The following is a 19,188-nucleotide window of genomic DNA, read 5'->3' on the forward strand; positions in this document are numbered from 1 at the left end:
CATAATAAATTATAGGTCTTTAATTTCATCATAATGTCAAAAAAGTGTTTTTAATATTCGAGCACCAATATACAGCATATGTATAAATAAGGACAATGATACCATTTAATGGCAGCTCTGTATCCTGCCACTAGAGGGCGCTATAAACAAGCAATCCAAACTGTAAGAACAGTCAGCAAATTAAAGCAGTATTCTACTTTCAGCGAATAAGGCCGCAGCTACCCTGAGAGACTTTCTGGAGCGCAGCTGATTGATTGGAACTATTGAGTTGTATCAACGCAGTCCTTGGAACCGCAGCCGGAGCCGGATAGTTGCAAATGTTCAATTGTACTGCAAAAAGTCTCAGCATAGCCAAATCTAAAAGTTCTGTCATTTTCTAATACACTTTGTACATTAACCCTTTCCAATCCACTGTCTGACATCTACAGACATTCTGATTGAAGGCTGTACAGCTCCGATGTCGGAAGACGTCCGGCAGGGTATTCTTACTGTATATTGCCGGCCGCTCTGTTGTTGGGGGCCTCTCCGGCATGTCACATACTGCAGTACTGGTTCTATCCAGCAGATGGCGCCATTGTACAATGGCAGAAAGAGAAAGCCCCCTCAGAAACACTGAATCCAAAATTGGATTGCAAAGGTTTAATTGCTTGCAGTTCTCAAAATCTCTGCTTGCAGTAATTGAATAGTGATCTCAATGGTTTACTTGTAGAGATTAAAAAGGCATCCCAGTTACATGATGATGATGAAGGAAGAGAGTCATCAAACATGGCTGCATTCACATGGTCAAACGCAATCGGTGAGTGAAAAACTGACTGTTTACTGTACAATTTTAAAGCAAATTTCATGCATTTTTGTGACTTTTACATGAATTGCTATCCGTTTTTTACACGTTAAATAAATTGTAAGGTCCTGATTGTTTTCTTATTATGGTCCCCATAGTAAGTATATATTTACAACGGCGCTTTATTTTTTTTTTATTTTGAAGTCTTGAAAAATAATATTGATTTTTCGTGCAGTTTTTACACGACTTTCATGACTGTTAGCCACTTTTTTGGCCACTTTGCCCCCGATTTATATACACATAATAAAATAAGTGCACGATGGATTCTGCATACTTGATTACATGCAGTAAAAATGGATCACAATCGCATCAAACAAGCGCAGTACGTTTTTTTTAAACGCATCCATGGACTTGAATGGGTGATTTTCATCTGAAATTTGCAACAAAATAGCATTTATTTTTTTGGTAACGTATTGCACTCATGTGTTCTTCAGACATCACATGGGAGAGTGATGCGTTTTTTGAACGCTCCCATAGAAAATAATAGAATCATACAAAAGTAGGACGTACAATGACAACTTTCTTTCAAACTGATTATCGGTCCGACTAAAAAAAAAAAAAAATCGCACGTGTGAATGAATCCATTTAAATGAATGGTTTCTCTTTCAGCGCAAGTTCTCGCCATCTCTGACTCGCATTAAAAATGCCCGTGTGAACGCAGCCTCACGGGCGAGCACGAAATTGGGCTGAGAAACTCGGCTTGATATCACGATTGCCAAAGTGCAATTTTCATGGTGATTACAAATTGTATCGCTTCTGTGAAATTGCGATCCTCATGCTCATGTTTCACAAGTGGGATAAGATCATAAGTGTTTCCCAATGACTTCAGTGCGAAACATTGCATCGCATTCACCTATACAATCCATGAAATGCGAGTGCCACGCAATGTCTTTTCAGGTCCCATTGAAAACAATAGGCGATGCGTTCCGAAGGAAACCACAAAAGATAGAACGTGCCGCGCTTGTGTGAATGCGAGTTTTGAGTGCATCTTATCGAACAAAACTCGCAAGAGAATATGGTTCGTGTGAATGCGCCCTAACGGCAAGCAGATATCTTGAAAACTGCAAGAAATTGACCAAATATGTTAGAAAATGACACTTTACATGAACTACCTAGGGTCGTGGGAGGATGAAAGTGATAAGTGCATATTTGTAATTTCTACAAACCATCTAGAAATTAAAGGGGTTTTTCAGGCAGCCCCCACTGTCAGTGCCGGGATATTCCAGAGTCATAACGGAAGCCACTGCTCCGACTCCTGTGTAGTGGCCGGCCCTTGTAATTGCAGGCTGGGGTCCCATTGATTTCAATAAGACCTGCACTGCAATTCGGAGCTACACAATGGTGGCTTCCGCTCCAACCCTGGAGTATCCTGGTACTGACCACTGGCTCGAATATCTGTAGTCTACCAGCACTAACTACAACACTGCCCCCTGTGGACAAAAATATAGAGAATTTCCCTCGCTTGACGAGAATTAGTCTATAAGTTGCTCATCCAAGACTTGTAATTCTCCTATTTATCTTCAAGACTGTAGTGGAAGAGTCTTGTTATAGACAGGGGTGTAGTTATAGACGGTGCAAAGATAGCAGTCGCACCCAAAGGAGCTTAAAGCACTGGCTCTCTGCCACAATAGATGGCACATGGTAGGGGGTCCCTGGTACAGACTTTGCATTGGAGACCAAAAACTTCAAGTTCCACCGCTGGTTACAGACAATATATAACCGTCACACAACACATTTGTATCATTTATAACTAAGGGATTGAAGATCTTCCTACAATAAGTTACACCCGTTCGTTCTGTCCTATATGCAGTTCTCAGGTTCACAATCTTTGTTGTCGCTGAGAGATGGACAAGCTGTCCCATTGTTGGCCGCTTTCATGCGGATGTAGCGGGTTCGAATTTCGACTCCCTTGGAGCCACAGCTGCCTTTACACAAGCCCCAGGGGGACCACAAGGACACCTCGCAGTCCAAAGGTGTTCCTGAAAGAAAGAGGTGAACAGATTAAAGTATTACTCTCACCTAATGAGAGGCATGGAGAAGAACAGCAATGGAGGACGAGAATTAAAGGGATACTCCTACTTTAGAGTTCCATGCCATGTTCACGTCATGAAAGTCTGATAGGTGTGGGTCCTAGAGGTGGGAAAGCATCTATCTGTAGTTTTGGCCCCAATCACCCACCAGCTGAATGTGGCGGCTGGAGGCGGTCATGACTTACTGAAACATTCAAGCAGGCTGCACTGCAGTGTTTCCGTAATTCCCATAGACGTTTAAGGGAGATAAGGAAATGGCAGAGCACTACGACCTATGCTGTTTCTGTAACTTGGGAGCTTCACAAACGGCGTAGCCAGCTGTGCTACATTGTATCTATAGCACTTATTGACTTCAATGGGAGTAACAGAAACAGTGTAGCACAGTGTTTCTGCAGGTTCCTCCACCACTGCTCAGACAGGCCAGGACTGGAGTAAAGGAGAATTCCAGGCTTTTACTATTGGTGAACCATCTTCAGGATAGGTCATCAATAGTTGATTTTGGTGTCCAACGCTCGGAGTCCCCGATGATCAGCTGATCGTCCAGGTCGCCGTCAGTGCAGCAGGGGTGGAACATCATCATCGGCGGTCAGAGCCTGGTGTGTAATACTGTAGACAGCTTCACTCTCATTGAAATCAATGGGAGCGCTGCCTCCTATTACACTGCTAGCTCCTTACTGCGGTCAAAGACAGAAGGGTAATAGGAGGCAGCACTCACATTGATTTCTCCAGAAGGAAAAGATAACCATGTAAAGGCATTTTGTTTCGGGGGTTTTGCTCCTCATTAGTGTGCACTAGGTCCACCAGCTTGGCTAGGTGAGAGGCCTATGATGTGGATCTGGGAAATTAGCTAGTGAGTAGACTTATAAGACCATGCATGCTCCTCTGGGAAATTTATGCAAATTGAAAGATGAAACAGTGCCTCTACAGCGCCACCTATTAGAAGGTAACATTCCTTCAATGTCAGACTTCTAACAAGCCCTGCACTCTTCTAGACCAACATCATTGGCCTCTGGTTTTAGTTTATATTCCCAGTCATTGTCCTAAGGCTCATTAAAAGGTCTGACATTGACTTGCAGGAATGCTGCCTTCCAATAGGTGATGCTATGGAGGCATTGTTCGACCTTTCAATTTCCATGACCTTATACGTCTCCTCAGTAAGAGCTCTGCCTAAGGAGAAACATTACCCATCCCGACCTAAGGTCATTGATTCACTTGAATGGATACTATGTAATCCTGCATTTTCCCTCCTAAGGAGTTGTGTCCAGGCTCGTGTTGATACAAGCAGTCCCTTGGGGTTTCAGAAGAATCGATCATTTGGGGGTAGGGAAATAACTTAAAAGTGACTATCAATATTATCACTTTTCCAAAGTGGGCAGCGAAGCAAATAGAACCAAATCTATGTTTTGCATAGAATACTTCTTTAATTGTCTCTGATGAAACTTCCCATTGAGTAAGCGGGTGCTTAAAATAAGTCCCAATAGGGAGAGGGCATTCTATCCTTACAAGAATACTAGAGCCCCATGTACATAACAGGACTACTGTATAGGAACTTGGAATTCTTCTATGTGGCCTCCAGAGGGCACTAGAAGAATGGTGGATATACTGTATCACAAGTAACATTTCAGCTGAAGTCTAAAAAACGTATTTATATACTGTCTGCTTACAAGGGGATTGTCCGGGTCCTTCATAATCCCTCCATTATCATTACATGATGTTATGAGGCAGGAAGTAGCTTGCTTCTCCGTATACTTCAGACTTTGGAAGGATCCACAGACCCTGAAGAGTGTAGGTTACGGTCTCTGCTTATGGGTACAGATACACTTAAAGGGGTTCAAATAAGCAAATAGGTGCACCATTAGGTGCGAGGTGTGGGTCTGGTGTGCAAAGCTCAGCAAGTCCCGACTCCAAGGACTAACGACGTCATCCAAATAGAAAGTGAATTGAGCAGCACAACCAGTGATCCCAGATAGTATTTCTTTATTGATCCATAAAGGGCAGAGCAACAACGTTTCAACTCCTTCTGTAGCTTGACAAAGACTCCAGAAGGAGTTGAAACGTTGCTGCTCTGCCCTTTATGGATCAATAAAGAAATACTATCTGGGATCACTGGTTGTGCTGCTCAATTCACTTTCTATTTGGATGACACTTAAACAGGTTGTCCAGTTGTAAACTATTGATGTTCTATCCATAGGATAGGTTATCAATAGTACATTGGTAACAGACTGCTGCACAGGACCCTCACCAATATGCTGATCTCTTGGCTGGTATATTTGTACACTGCGCTGATTTCTGCAGGAAGTAGACAGCTCTGTTTCCACTGCAGTGGCCAGACTTGGTATTACAGGCATTGAAGTGAATGGGAATTTTGCCTATAATACCAAGCCTGGTCATTGCAGTGGAAGCAGAGCTGTCTACTTCCAGCGAAAATCAGAGAACAGTAGATCACAGGGTGTCCCAGGTGGCAGACACTCACCGATGAACTATTGAATTACTTCATGTCATATTGATCGAATAAGCAGTGACTTACCTGGGAGATGCTCCTCAATTTCGTTCCCTGTAGCCGTCACGTTTGATGCTATATCAAGGAATGATGTTATCTTGCCTTTAAGTTTTATAAATGTCACTTTTGCAATTGGTGGGAGTCTCTTTAGCCGGGGATAAAAGAATGAGTTTGCCGGATGACTTGGCGAGGAGGATGTAATCTGCCACAGGAGAGAAAGGTTTTTACATTTGCAATTTCACTCCTGGAGGCCAAAGTTCAAATAATTTTTATAAACTTTTCACCTGTTTTAGTTAACGGACTGCTGCAGGGAAACGCTTTATTGTTTCTCCGAGGTACAACTGTCAGAGAGCACATTGGGGCAGTTGACATTCTTACCCATTGCTACGTTGCTGAGATTATGGCTCTGTGCCCATGCCCATCATCGTATCTAACCTCCGCTGTGACTACTTGTATCCTGCAGCGTCTTTTGTGTCCCACAAGTGGCTTTTCTGCAACTACTCCTATGACAGTCTATTGAGGCTTATGTAGCTCAGTAGCACTGCCGTCCTTTCCCTTCCACATAGGAGCGACTGTGTGGCCCAGTTCAGTGGCTATGAGGCCATGGCATTTAACCCTGCCCCAACTGGTCCAGGACTTGGCCAGGAGGGAGGACAGCGTAGAGCAGACAGGTGCTTGCCAGCACCAGTGTAAAGAGCCTTGTTCTCCTGCCAGAAGCAGGGATCGGGGCGGGCTGAAAGGTGCAAGAGGTGCCATATTTGTAGGGCTCTGAAGCACTGTGAAGAAGGGGGCTCCACCCTCTTAAATATGTGGGTGGTGACAAGGCTAGTGCATCACAACCAGAGAGACTGCTCCATTGATAGGGAAGTAATACGGGGTAGGCCCTGCCCTTGTTCGGGACTTTTCTCAGCACTTGCAGGTGCTGTATAAGTAGAGCTGCATCACAGGGTGCCCTATGTAGCAGTACACATGAGCGTGAGCACCTTGAGTGGCGGCAGTAGAGAGCAGTCAGCCAGAGACAACAGAAAAGTAGCAGAAGCCACTGAGGAAAATGGTGGCCATGTACTCATGCTGTGAGGAATCGGAGACTAACTGTAGCAAAGAGAAGCAGCATGAGCCATATGGATGAACTGGTTTACAAAAAGGTCTCACGACTTGGGGTCAAAAAATGACACCACGTCGTGTGGAAAGAGAAGGAGCCGCTTTTCCTGCCGGCGAGTTGGAGAAGTAGCAGACGTCATCATGAAGGTTTTGGCAAAGTTTTATTAGTTTGAAAAAAACACCTGATGCCTCCGTCTCGGCCTGTCACCACCGCACCATACACAACACCACCCACTCTGCCTCACTTACATAGCAATGAGTAGAGAAAAGTTACTTCTGGGACACAGAAGATGCCGGAGCATACAAATAGTCACAGTGGGGGTCTCAATGGGGTTGAAGAAAAGGCGAAATTTCAGCATTGTAGCGATCAGTAGGTATCAGTAGTGTATTAACTACACTAACTGCTCTCTGTGGCAATCATACACCCGGGAAACGAAAAACGTTTCTCTGGAGTGCCTCTTAAAGTGGTTTTCCAGGGAAAATACTATTGATGACCTATCCTTAGGATAAGTCATCAATAGTTGATCGACTGGGGTCCGTGACTCTGGACTTTGACCGATCAGCTGAGCGGGCGCATGCTGTCAGTGCCGCAAATTCACAGAGGACAGAGCAGAAGCAGCGGACGTCTCTGCACCAACCTCTGTGTAGTGGCCGGCGCTTGTCACTTCAGGCACGGCTCACGTTGATTTCAATGATAAATTGGCTCATTCTGCCTCAGGCTACACAGCAAAGCTGAGAAGTGAGCTGCATAACACAAAAAGTGTCATCTTGTTATGTTTGCTCCAGTGGCCAGAATGAAAACTGCAATATTTTAGAGTCACAAGAAATATGTAAAAAAAACTCATTAAAAAGGTAATAAAAAATATATACTCATGATATTAAAAAGTGGCACTTTCTGAAGGCGCACACCCTTTACAGTTATGTTACCCTACATACCTCAGTCACAGTGCCCTGTGGGAGGGTGGCAAAATTTGGTGAAGAGAATGTAAATCCACTGTCAGTCCCAGCGTCATAAGGATGGAGATCTATGGACACGCTCTTTTTCCAAGCCTTTCCACCACAAAGATTTAGACTATTGATCCCCACAAACCAGTCAGGACTTGGTACAATTCTTACCATAAATGAAACCTGAATATGGAGAACAGATTCAGAAAGCAAAAAAGATTTAAAATTAGTGCCAAAGAAAGCCAATTGTCATATAATCACATATAAAAAATACATATTACGGAACAAAGCAGATTATATGACATTAAACTTACCCTACCAGTTTATATCCAGTAAGAGCCAATATTATAGTAGTTATATTCTTGTACATAGAGGGCAGTATTATAGTAGTTATATTCTTGTACATAGGGGCAGTATTATAGTAGTTATATTCTTGTACATAGGGGGCAGTATTATAGTAGTTATATTCTTGTACATAGGGGGCAGTATTATAGTAGCTATATTCTTGTACATAGGGGCAGTATTATAGTAGTTATATTCCTGTACATAGGGACAGTATTATAGTAGTTATATTCCTGTACATAGGGGCAGTATTATAGTAGTTATATTCTTGTACAGAGGAGGCAGTATTATAGTAGTTATATTCTTGTACATAGTGGCAGTATTATAGTAGTTATATTCTTGTACATAGGGGCAGTATTATAGTAGTTATATTCTTGTACACATGGGGCAGTATTATAGTAGTTATATTCTTGTATATAGAGGGCAGTATTATAGTAGTTATATTCTTGTACATAGGGGGCAGTATTATAGTAGTTATATTCTTGTACATAGGAGCAGTATTATAGTAGTTATATTCTTGTACATAGGAGCAGTATTATAGTAGTTATATTCTTGTACATAGGAGCAGTATTATAGTAGTTATATCCTTGTACATAGGGGGCAGTATTATAATAGTTATATTCTTGTACATAGGGGGCACTATTATAGTAGTTATATTCTTGTACATAGGGGCAGTATTATAGTAGTTATATTCTTGTACATAGGGGGCAGTATTATAGTAGTTATATTCTTGTACATAGGGGCAGTATTATAGTAGTTATATTCTTGTACATAAGGGGCAGTATTATAGTAGTTATATTCTGGTACATAGGGGGCAGTATTATAGTAGTTATATTCTTGTACATATGGGGCAGTATTATAGTAGTTATAGTCTTGTACATAGGGTCAGTATTATAGTAGTTATATTCTTGTACATAGGGGGCAGTATTATAGTAGTTATATTCTTGTACATAGGGGCAGTATTATAGTAGTTATAGTCTTGTACATAGGGGGCAGTATTATAGTAGTTATATTCTTGTACATAGGGGGCAGTATTATAGTAGTTATATTCTTGTACATAGGGGCAGTATTATAGTAGTTATAGTCTTGTACATAGGGGCCAGTATTATAGCAGTTATATTCTTGTACATGGGGGCAGTATTATAGTGGTTATATTCTTGTATATAGGGGGACAGTATTGTAGTAGTTATATTCTTGAACATAAGAGGCAGTATTATAGTAGTTATATTCTTGTACATATGGGGGCAGTATTATAGTAGTTATATTCTTGTACATTGGGGCAGTATTATAGTAGTTATATTCTTGTACATAGGGGGCAGTATTATAGTATTTATATTCTTGTACATAGGAGGCAGTATTATAGTAGTTATATTCTTGTACATAGGGGGCAGTATTATAGTAGTTATATTCTTGTACATAGGGGGCAGTATTATAGTAGTTATATTCTTGTACATGGGGGCAGTATTATAGTAGTTATGATCTTCTACATAGGGGCAGTATTATAGTAGTTATATTCTTGAACATGAGAGGCAGTATTATAGTAGTTATATTCTTGTACATAGGGGGCAGTATTATAGTAGTTATATTCTTGTACATAGGGGGCAGTATTATAGTAGTTATATTCTTGTACATATGGGGGCAGTATTATAGTAGTTATATTCTTGTACATTGGGGCAGTATTATAGTAGTTATATTCTTGTACATAGGGGGCAGTATTATAGTAGTTATATTCTTGTACATAGGGGGCAGTATTATAGTAGTTATATTCTTGTACATAGGGGGCAGTATTATAGTATTTATATTCTTGTACATAGGAGGCAGTATTATAGTAGTTATATTCTTGTACATAGGGGGCAGTATTATAGTAGTTATATTCTTGTACATAGGGGGCAGTATTATAGTAGTTATATTCTTGTACATGGGGGCAGTATTATAGTAGTTATGATCTTCTACATAGGGGCAGTATTATAGTAGTTATATTCTTGTACATAGGGGGCAGTATTATAGTAGTTATATTCTTCTACATAGCGTGCAGTATTATAGTAGTTATATTCTTGTACATAGGAGGCAGTATTATAGTAGTTATATTCTTCTACATAGCGTGCAGTATTATAGTAGTTATATTCTTGTACATTGAGGGCAATATTATGGTAGTTGTATTCTTGTACATAGGGGGCAGTATTATAGTAGTTATATTCTTGTACATTGAGGGCAGTATTACAGTAGTTGTATTCTTGTACATTGGGGGCAGTATTATGGTAGTTATTTTCTTGTACATAGGGGGCAGTATTATAGTAGCTATATTCTTGTACATAGGGGCAGTACTATAGTAGTTATATTCTTGTACATAGAGGCAGTAATATACAACTTTTATTCTTGTATGTAAAAGCAGTATTAACACAAAGGATGGTAGAAGATATAGTTATTTAGAAAAATAAGACTTTATTAAATATTAGTTATATATTCATATTAAGCATCCTATTAGAATATGGTGGGTAAAATCTAAACTTTTTAGTAGACTTTAGTCATTTTACCGATTCCAACTGGACCGGGCAACTGTAGAATGTTTGGAGGGGAATTTTAACTTTCACCCAACAGATGATATTTGGGAAAAGAAAGATTAGGTGCGTTGAATTTCAATCCCCAATCATTTGTCCCTCCTGGAGATAAGCCCTCATCAGAGCTGTCTGGCTGCAGTTCGCTCCACAAAATGCATAAACAGGAGGATGAACCAAATGCTTATGTGTTTGGAAAAATCAAGAGAAATAGCTGTCCACTGAATGAATGTTTGGCCAACAGCTATTGAACATTGATGGGCACCTTTAGATCTCCAGATAAAGAGAAACAACAACATAAAAAGAATGGTGGCAGATAGCAAGGGCACATAGGAGGCATAAAAGAAAACAATGGGGGGGGGGGGGGTAGGCACACACAGCAAGGTGATATGGGTGGATAACTGATGTAGGGGTAGATAAAAAAGTAGCAGGTAAGGTAAATAAGAAGGAAACAATAGGGAAAGATAACATGGCCATATGGGGAATACTTTTAAAGGGGTTTTCCTGGACCAAACTACTGATGACCTATCATCAGAACAGGTTATCAGAAGTTCATCAGTGAGGATCCGCCACTCAGGTGAGCGCTGCAGCCTCTTCTGAGGTCTGTGGTGTCATATCGTTGATCGCATGGCCTGAGAGCAATTCAGTCTTGTTCAAGGGAATGGGATTGAGTTGCTATACCAGGAACAGTTTCCTTTCAAGGTGTCTCATATGGATGCAAGTGACAGCGTTGCTCACTCGAAGGCCACTGTAGCATCAATTGACTGATCATCGGGTATCCAGAGTGGTGGATGCCAACCAATCAACCACTGATATCCTATCATGAGGATTGGTCATCAATAGTTTATGCCCAGAAAACCTCTTTAAGGCCATATGGAGGGATAATAATAAGGATACAAAGAATTTAGGTAGCATAACTATAAGATAATTAGCTCCCCAATAACAATGAAAAAGCATACAAAAATTACTTATAGAATGGCCAATGGGATGTTGGGAGCCAATGACACAGATAACCGTGCCACAAGAAGTAGTCTTGTACAGAATAGAAGGTTACTGCGCTGGCAGGTACAAATAACTAGTCTGCGATGTGGCTCATAATACAGCAGACTGATAATAAGGCCCATGGACTCAGAAATTTGTTTTGGAACTGCTGAAATGCCTCCGCTTGGAGACCACCATTATAAAGTTTGCATGATCACATTGGGGCATTTTAAGGCCACATGACTTGGAAGTACTTACATAGGGGTGTCTGGAATGAGTTTCTAGCTCAGTTGAGGACTGGCCTGTCCCGCTAGAGATGGACGGAGCTGAGAAAACGCCATGTACACTTTGGATTTTCTCCCCCGCTGCTTCTATCTCTTTCATTAGGGCCCACGCTTCTCCTTTCTCTGCAAAGTCACGCACTCCATTGCTGGCATGGATATTTTTTTTCCACATGTGGTAGTCAGAACTATGACTCACTCCTGTTGGATAAGAGAAATCTATTGTCATCTTGTAGGTCTGGATATTCTCAAGTCGGACTGTTAGTAAACTATGTCACATCCACAAACATGTGCAATCTATTCCACTTATTCAGTGCAACAAAGAAGATTCGATATTTATCTAAGATGGTGACAAAACTACTGGGGGTAAATGAAGAATGAAGACATCCATCTTTGTTGCAGCATTGGCAATGCCAACACTGCATGTATTTTGTAGGCAGCAAATGTAAGAATGTCGTCAAGCAATGGTGAGCATATATTTATGGTATCTACCTCTAGTTATCATTATGCCATGATTGCTGGTTGACCAACAGTGAATACTCTTCTCTTGCTGTCGTCCATTGGATAGTAGTATATAGCAGAGAGCTTGTGGTAGATGCAAGTAGGGCATTTTAGTTGCAAACTTTCAGCTCAGATTTCGCCATAGAAACTAAATACAGTACAAAAAACTAAATGAGAGTCTAATAGATCTCATGTACATGCTGCAGATATTTCCCATATGGAAATTAAGCAACTGTGTGGATTTTGCCCTTTTCCCCACAAATTTCAACCTTTGGAAGCGGAGCGATTCCCTACTGCTTGGCCTGGGATCATTCCACCCGGGATGTGTCAGTGCTACCACTAAGCACTGACTGAGGAAGGAATCGTTGCTTGGTGAAGGAAGGCACAGGAAGCGTGATTGTGTACCGGTAGAGAGTTGGAGAGAGTCCCCAGGAGTGGGATCACACAGATAACTACGACTGTGGATTGTGCGGATTGCCCTGACTGTCCTCCCTGTCACACCACCTCCTTCTGTTGTATCTGTGCCAATCTAGTGTTGAACCGTTATCAAGTTACAGTAAACAGACATTAACGACCGTTCCCGGTTAGAAAGTTATCCCTGTTTGTGGACTAAGTTATTTCATACAACGAGTTTCACTACAGAGGACGGAACAGTGATGTCACGAGTGACAAGAAGATTCAAGGTAAAGGTAACCACTAGGTACCCTTTCCCTGTGACCTCCCCCAGCAGTAACTTGGACGGGTTCCAAGATACCCTCAGGGAAGGAGATGGTAGAGCCACCGTGAAAGAAATCCCTTACCTACCCTGCCATCTCCTTGGCTGTGGGCCCCCTCCTCGGACGCTGCACTAAAATCCTGTCATTCAGGATGTTGATGGGCAGTAGTGATGAGCAAACTTTTTAAAAGTTCGATTTAGCCAGTTAGCCGAACTTCTGCAAAACGTTTGGTTCGGTCCAAATTAGTTTGAACTGGACATTCACTAAAGCCATCAAAGTTCTGTATAGAACTCTGAGGGCTCAGTCACACGGGCACATCGGCACCCGTACACCAGCGCCGATGCGCCCGTGTGACTAACAGTTAGAAGACGTCCGTACCTCAAGACGGCCGTCTCTCTGCAGCGCTGACGAAAGAACACATGACCGGCAATGAAGCAGGTCACATGTTCTTTCTCCCGGCGCTGCAAAGAGAAGTCCGTCTTGAGGTACGGCCGTCTCCTACCTACAGTAACACGGGCACCGATGCGCCCATGTGACTGAGCCCTGATAGTGTTATTCAGGGATTTTATGGATCTTAGACAGTATTATACATCAGTGTTCAGGACTAGTGTTGAGTGAACCAAACCACTTGAACCCTGTCTTGGGTAGAACATTGCTAAAAGCTCGGTCAGGTTCATGCCAAACTGAACTTTAAGCAAAGTTTGACACAATACAAGATTCTATTGGTTCAGTTTGCTCAATTCTAGTGAGAAGCCAAGTAAGAACCCCCAAACAATGCTAAAAATGTAAAACCCATTTAATATTCCCATCATTGTTGAATTACTTAATTTTGAGTGATCCTGAATTACTTGATGTTTTTTTTCTCAATTCAGGCCTAATGATAAGGTGATAATTCTGCTATTTTCTTGTTACTTGAGAGCTCATTCTTAAATACCCTCTTAGAGCAGTTTTATTTTATTCAAGGAGCTCCCCGTCTCATGGCCCACATACAGTAGAGCGACTATAGATGGTAAGCTCCATCCTGGAGGACCTAACATGTCCATACATTACATAGATATTGAGATCTGTGTAATGCTTCATTTTACCTGTGGAGGCACTGCAGAGTATTCAAATACTTTTCCTAGATTCCTTCACTGGGAGCTCTAGCAGTGGGGCAGCTTGTAATCAATTCATCAACGGCGACCTTTCTGACTTAAAGGGATTGTCCAAAGTAGACAAATCCTTTGAATCCAACTTGTTAGATCTGACAGTACAGTGGGGCTACCTTAAGTTGCTGGTTTTTTTTTTACATTTTATGCTGGTTATTTCTCATAAACATTCCTGGGAAAGGAAAATGGATAAGAAGTTCATAAATAACTTGCAAATTAATCAACTTTGAAGGGTTTTCACAACATCATTTCCGGTTATTTCCAACACGCATAGAGTGCAGCAGCTTAGTTAGAGATACAGTAGAAATACTGGAGTCCGCTCACCTGCTCATTGAATGCCCTTAGGGCAGGCAGCTAGCTACCACATTCTATCTCTAATGCCATCAATATGCTGCCAGATCTTGACAGTGAACTTTAGGGTTGAGTCATTATGAGGATTGATAACCAACTAACCCAAGCACATGAATTCCTAAATTGGTTGGATCCAATGCTTTAGCCTCTCAATATTATTTTCTAACTTAGGGCTCATGCACATGGACATATTATGGATCGGTGTTGTATGCATCCTGAATATGGTGCCCAAAGATGGCTATGGTCCATACTATACCATCAAGTGCCTTCAATGGCACACATGATATGCTCTACCACATCTTCCATATTATGGCATTTCTACTTCCAGAGGCACCATATGATGTTATACAGATTGCAATACAGGTTCATACTAGGGACCTATACAGAGATTTAGTGGCATTTTACCCGATCCATGTAGAAGGTATTTCCATGTGCGTGAGTCCAATTATTGTGTATGACATCTTGAAAAAAACGCCAAAAGCTGAAATGCTGTGTCCCGGCATGGAATAATCTAGTCTTGGTCACTTCTGAACAGCTAATGCAACTGCTCAAATTCATTGATTTTTCTGAGATGAAGGCAAAAACTCTACTAGCCAGGTAAGAACACCAATGCCAACCGGAAGGTCACACTTTCTGGTACCCCTATTGATATTTGCATACAGCTCAGTAAAATGGTTACTGAAAGAGAGGAGAGCCAGAAAAGGCTTCCTGATAATTGTGCAGCCATTTAGCTTGGGGCAGACAAGAATCAGGAGAAAAAGATCACCAGAAGTTATTGAAGTTAACAGTTTAAGGATTATATCGTCCACCACAAACCTAACATCTTGTCCAATAACCTCAACAAAAACTTTTTTTTTCACACAGTTGTCTGTCTCTCTTAACCCTTTCCAATCCAATTTGTATCCTGGTTTTCTTAGGGGCCTTACTCTTTTTCTGCCGTTATACAACGGCGCTATATGCTGGCTAAATCCAGTACTACATGAGGTGACACGTTGGATAGGCTCCGACAGCAGAGAGGCTGGCAATATACAGTAAGAGAACCCCGACGGACGGCTTCCATCATCAGAGCTGTACAGTCTTAAGTCATAATGTCTTCAGAGGTCAGACAGTGGATTGGAAAGGGTTAAAGGAGTTTCCCACAGATGCCATAAAACTGTAGGGTTGTGAGAGGACACACTAGGCTGTTTCTTAATTATTTTTGGGGACAAGAGTAAATATGGATGAGTGGTGAACAGGCATAGAGATAGGACCCTTCTCAATCGGCAGTGGAGGTGATTCAACCACTTGCCACAGTTATATGGCCTTTCTAAATGAGGCAAAGCATAAAACTTGGTATTAGGGCTTATACACATGGTCATCTCCACTATTGTACCTCCATGGTCGTCCATTTCAAACAGAGGACACATGTTCCATTGCATACCATACAATGAAGACACCAAACGGCAGAAGAACGATTGTCTACAGGTCTTCAATATGGATAGGCTTGGGCATGTACATGATTTGGCATGCTCTCTAGACACATCTCAGTTGGAAATACAGTTTAGACCATCATTCTTGGTAGTGCAGTTCACCCTTTTCTTAAAGTTATTCTCAGATTTCATGACAAAATTCTGTCTGAGGACCAGAAATGAAAGGGGGTACATTACCTGCACTTGTTCTTCTCTGCCAACCCTCCAGTCCATCGGTTCTGGGTCCTGTTTTTGGCCGTCTAACGTTGTCACTGCAATTTTCTGTACGCTGCTCTCTAATTGGACTGCACTGATCACGTGAGCAGCACTGGCCAATTAGAGAGCAGGTACTGTATAGTGCATTGGTAGTCTAACATTATCAAAGTGCTGTGCGGACTAGATAGTCTGAAGAGTGTGTCGGTCATCTTGGATGGACAAAAACAGGACCCAGAAACGGGAGAATAACAACTACAGGTAATATACCCTCCCCGCCCCTCCAGCCCTAGGACAGAACTTTGTTGCAAAACTGGAGGGTTGCTTTAATTACTTCGATTACCCACCTCAATGTGCGCCCAAAACATTTACATGTAGCAATGTAACTGCAGATGTAGCAAAGCTGAACTTGCTTGAAGCAGCTGGGAAGGATATGACAAACGGAGCAGAGGAAGGTTTGCCAGATGTGGCAGGGCTGAGGATGTCAGATGGGTAGTTTTGCAGAGACAGCACAAAGCAAAAACTAGAGTTTTGGGTCATTGCGATGCTAACTATGGTTATATCTACCGAGTCCTTTTACAATATTGTTCCTTAATGCTACTTCCTAGATATCTATGGGATCATAAATGCTGACTTTCATGCACAGACTACATTTTATACATATTCCATTCTCCATAGCATGCAGCAATCACTTACCCAACAGTGATGACCACTGCGCTGGCGGTCTGTAGAGGGGATATTGTTTAGGGAACGCAGTCTGACTCCATCTACCAGTGAAGACTATCCTATACTTAGCAATCTCCTCTGCAGTGCAAATAGGATCTTCACTTAGGGGAAGACAGCTGGAATAGCCAACAATCGATAAGACAGTCAAGACAACTTTGTAGGATTTGTACGACGACGGAATCATGTTTTCCACTTGCTGCGGAAAAAGGCAAAAAAAATGAATAAAGACACGACTCCCTCTATCTACATCTGCAATGTATTTAAGCCTGGACGAGGCAGGAGAGAACACATTGGCTTGTGCAGTCAGTCCAAATTCAATCAATCATGTGCACAGATGTAGCAGAGCTGAGTGTGAGGATGCAGAAGAGGTGGATATGTTATTCTGCGGATTAAATAGGACTTCCAGGAAAATCTTAAATGACAAATTCAGCTCTGCTACATGAAAAGTTGCTGATTTTCTGCTGCAGGAAGAAAGTTGAGGCAAGACGTGAGAAAGTTACTTACAAGTCTCGTCCTGCAGAGTCCGGGGAGGCTGCGGCACCTGCGTTTGCTGGCAGCTAAAGTCTTCTGCTAAGGAGAAAAGGAGGAACTGATGTATTTATGCCTGGAGAGGGTCCCCTCTGTCCAACACTGATGGTAACCTTAAGACCCCGCACTTTCAGGCAGTGCTCAACCTTTTTACTTCTTGGAGGCGCATCGCTGCCAGTTGGTCCAAGTTTCTCCAATAAAAATAAATCAGAGACTGCTGACTAAACAAATTAAGTTTCCCAAGTCCTAGCCCCCTCTCCCATTACCCAGCCCCTGGACGCTTTTTTTTTTCTTCCCAGTGGTACATTTGGGAAATGTCACGACGGCGTAAAACATTCTCATACGTGAAAGTAATGACTCTCCGGAGGGAAAGTTTAACTAATAAGTATTGGGGGAGAACATGTGTGAGTGCGGCGGGTGATTCATCTGTGGGATCTAATAACATTATATCGTTCCCGTTGGGGTTTTTTGAAAAGAGCCATTCTGCTCATTTATTGTCGGAAGAACAGAAGAGTCTAGCGAGACGGCGATAACGTATATAATTATGTGCGAGGAGATATAATGCATATTACATGCTGCTCAGAGTCATATCTTGTGGCACGGTACCAGCATAGGGTCCAAACAGTAGATGTGGCCGTGGGATATGAAGATCACGGTTGTCGACGAGGTCCCGTTGCGACTAGTGGGATGAGAATCACAGAAAATCCAAATAATTGGACTTTTGGTCGTAGGTTGCAACTTTGTCCTCACACACTGCACGCGACTACAATTTTTTAAGGGCTCCTTCAGACGGACATATTTGCGCAATATGCCAAGAATAGAACCCATTGATATCTATGGGTTTGTTCTCATTTTCCGTATCTTGCACACGCAATAAAATAGAATATGCTCCTTTTTGTGCACATTTGCGCACTAAATAACCCCATAGTGCGCATGCAATATGCAACAAGATGCGTAAAATACAGTGCAAAACTGAGGATAAAAAAATACATCTGCACCCTATTAGGCTTAATAGCCTTTTAAATTACGGTGGGGGATTGTCCCATGTCCATGTGAACATGCCTTACGTGCGCAAAAAAGTACCGTAAATTGCGTTAATATGCACACAAAAATGCCTCAGTCAGGGTGCAAATGCGTTCCGCTGAAGTGTGTGCAATTGTGCATACACTCATGTGAAGCTGCCCTAAGGCTGCCCTCACACAGCTCGCTTTTTACCGCGATTAGCGTGGCGTTTCAAATACCGTGCTACCCGCGGTACAATGCTCCTATTGATTTAGAATAGAGAAACCCAGGGCAGCAGACTGGTGCGGTAGAACAACAAAGTTTTTCTTTTTATTCCTCTGCGATCATAAAAATAACCAACAATGTTTCGACCCACAAGGGGTCTTCGTCAAAAACCCTTAGTGGGTCGAAACGTTATTGGTTTTTGTTATTCTGGATTTGAAGAGGACGGTTGGTTTACTGTCCTTTAGGCATTGTACCCGATTTCAGAGTGGATTGTGTGTGCTGCTAAACACTCAATTCTGTCTGCCATTGATTTTAATGGGGCTTCGCAGACCAGAACTCGAATGCAGTGTTTCTAACACGATTTTCAAGCACCGCCTGCTTTATTTTCACACATTTTAGTGCTTTTTAACACCCCTCATCACCCATCACAATGATGGGGTGTGTTAAAAAAAATGCTGCCAAACACCTTAACATGCGTTTTGTGAACGCATGTGTGAGAGCGGCCTTACTGTCAAGCTGGAGATCTAATACAATCACCCAACAGGAAGTTGCACAAATGTTTTGGTTGTACAACTGTTCCGACACTTAGGCTGGTGACACATGAGCGGAAGCGTATTTGCACGCACATAAGCCTTGCATATTTGCAGAATGAACAGCTTTATTTTGCACGCATCAGCGTATTTTTTTTAGTTTTTTCTGCATGCAAGGCATGTGCCAAAAAAAAGCATGCTTCACCCATCGAAATGACTAATGA

The 19,188-nt window shown here is 42.0% G+C and overlaps 1 protein-coding gene across 1 annotated transcript; it reads right to left on the reverse strand.

Annotated features, from left to right (window-relative positions):
- Positions 1 to 17,389, reverse strand: SPON2 (spondin 2). Its single transcript, XM_066573000.1, has 6 exons — positions 17,184 to 17,389; positions 16,650 to 16,875; positions 11,554 to 11,777; positions 7,409 to 7,600; positions 5,399 to 5,573; positions 1 to 2,820 (listed from the first exon to the last, which is right to left on the reverse strand). The coding sequence occupies exons 2-6, from the start codon at positions 16,861 to 16,863 to the stop codon at positions 2,642 to 2,644; spliced, it is 984 nt and encodes a 327-aa protein (XP_066429097.1). The 5' UTR covers positions 16,864 to 16,875; positions 17,184 to 17,389; the 3' UTR covers positions 1 to 2,641.
- Positions 17,390 to 19,188: the final 1,799 nt, after the last annotated feature.

This window comes from Eleutherodactylus coqui, chromosome 7, assembly GCF_035609145.1.
Source record: "Eleutherodactylus coqui strain aEleCoq1 chromosome 7, aEleCoq1.hap1, whole genome shotgun sequence".
NCBI lineage: Eukaryota > Metazoa > Chordata > Amphibia > Anura > Eleutherodactylidae > Eleutherodactylus > Eleutherodactylus coqui.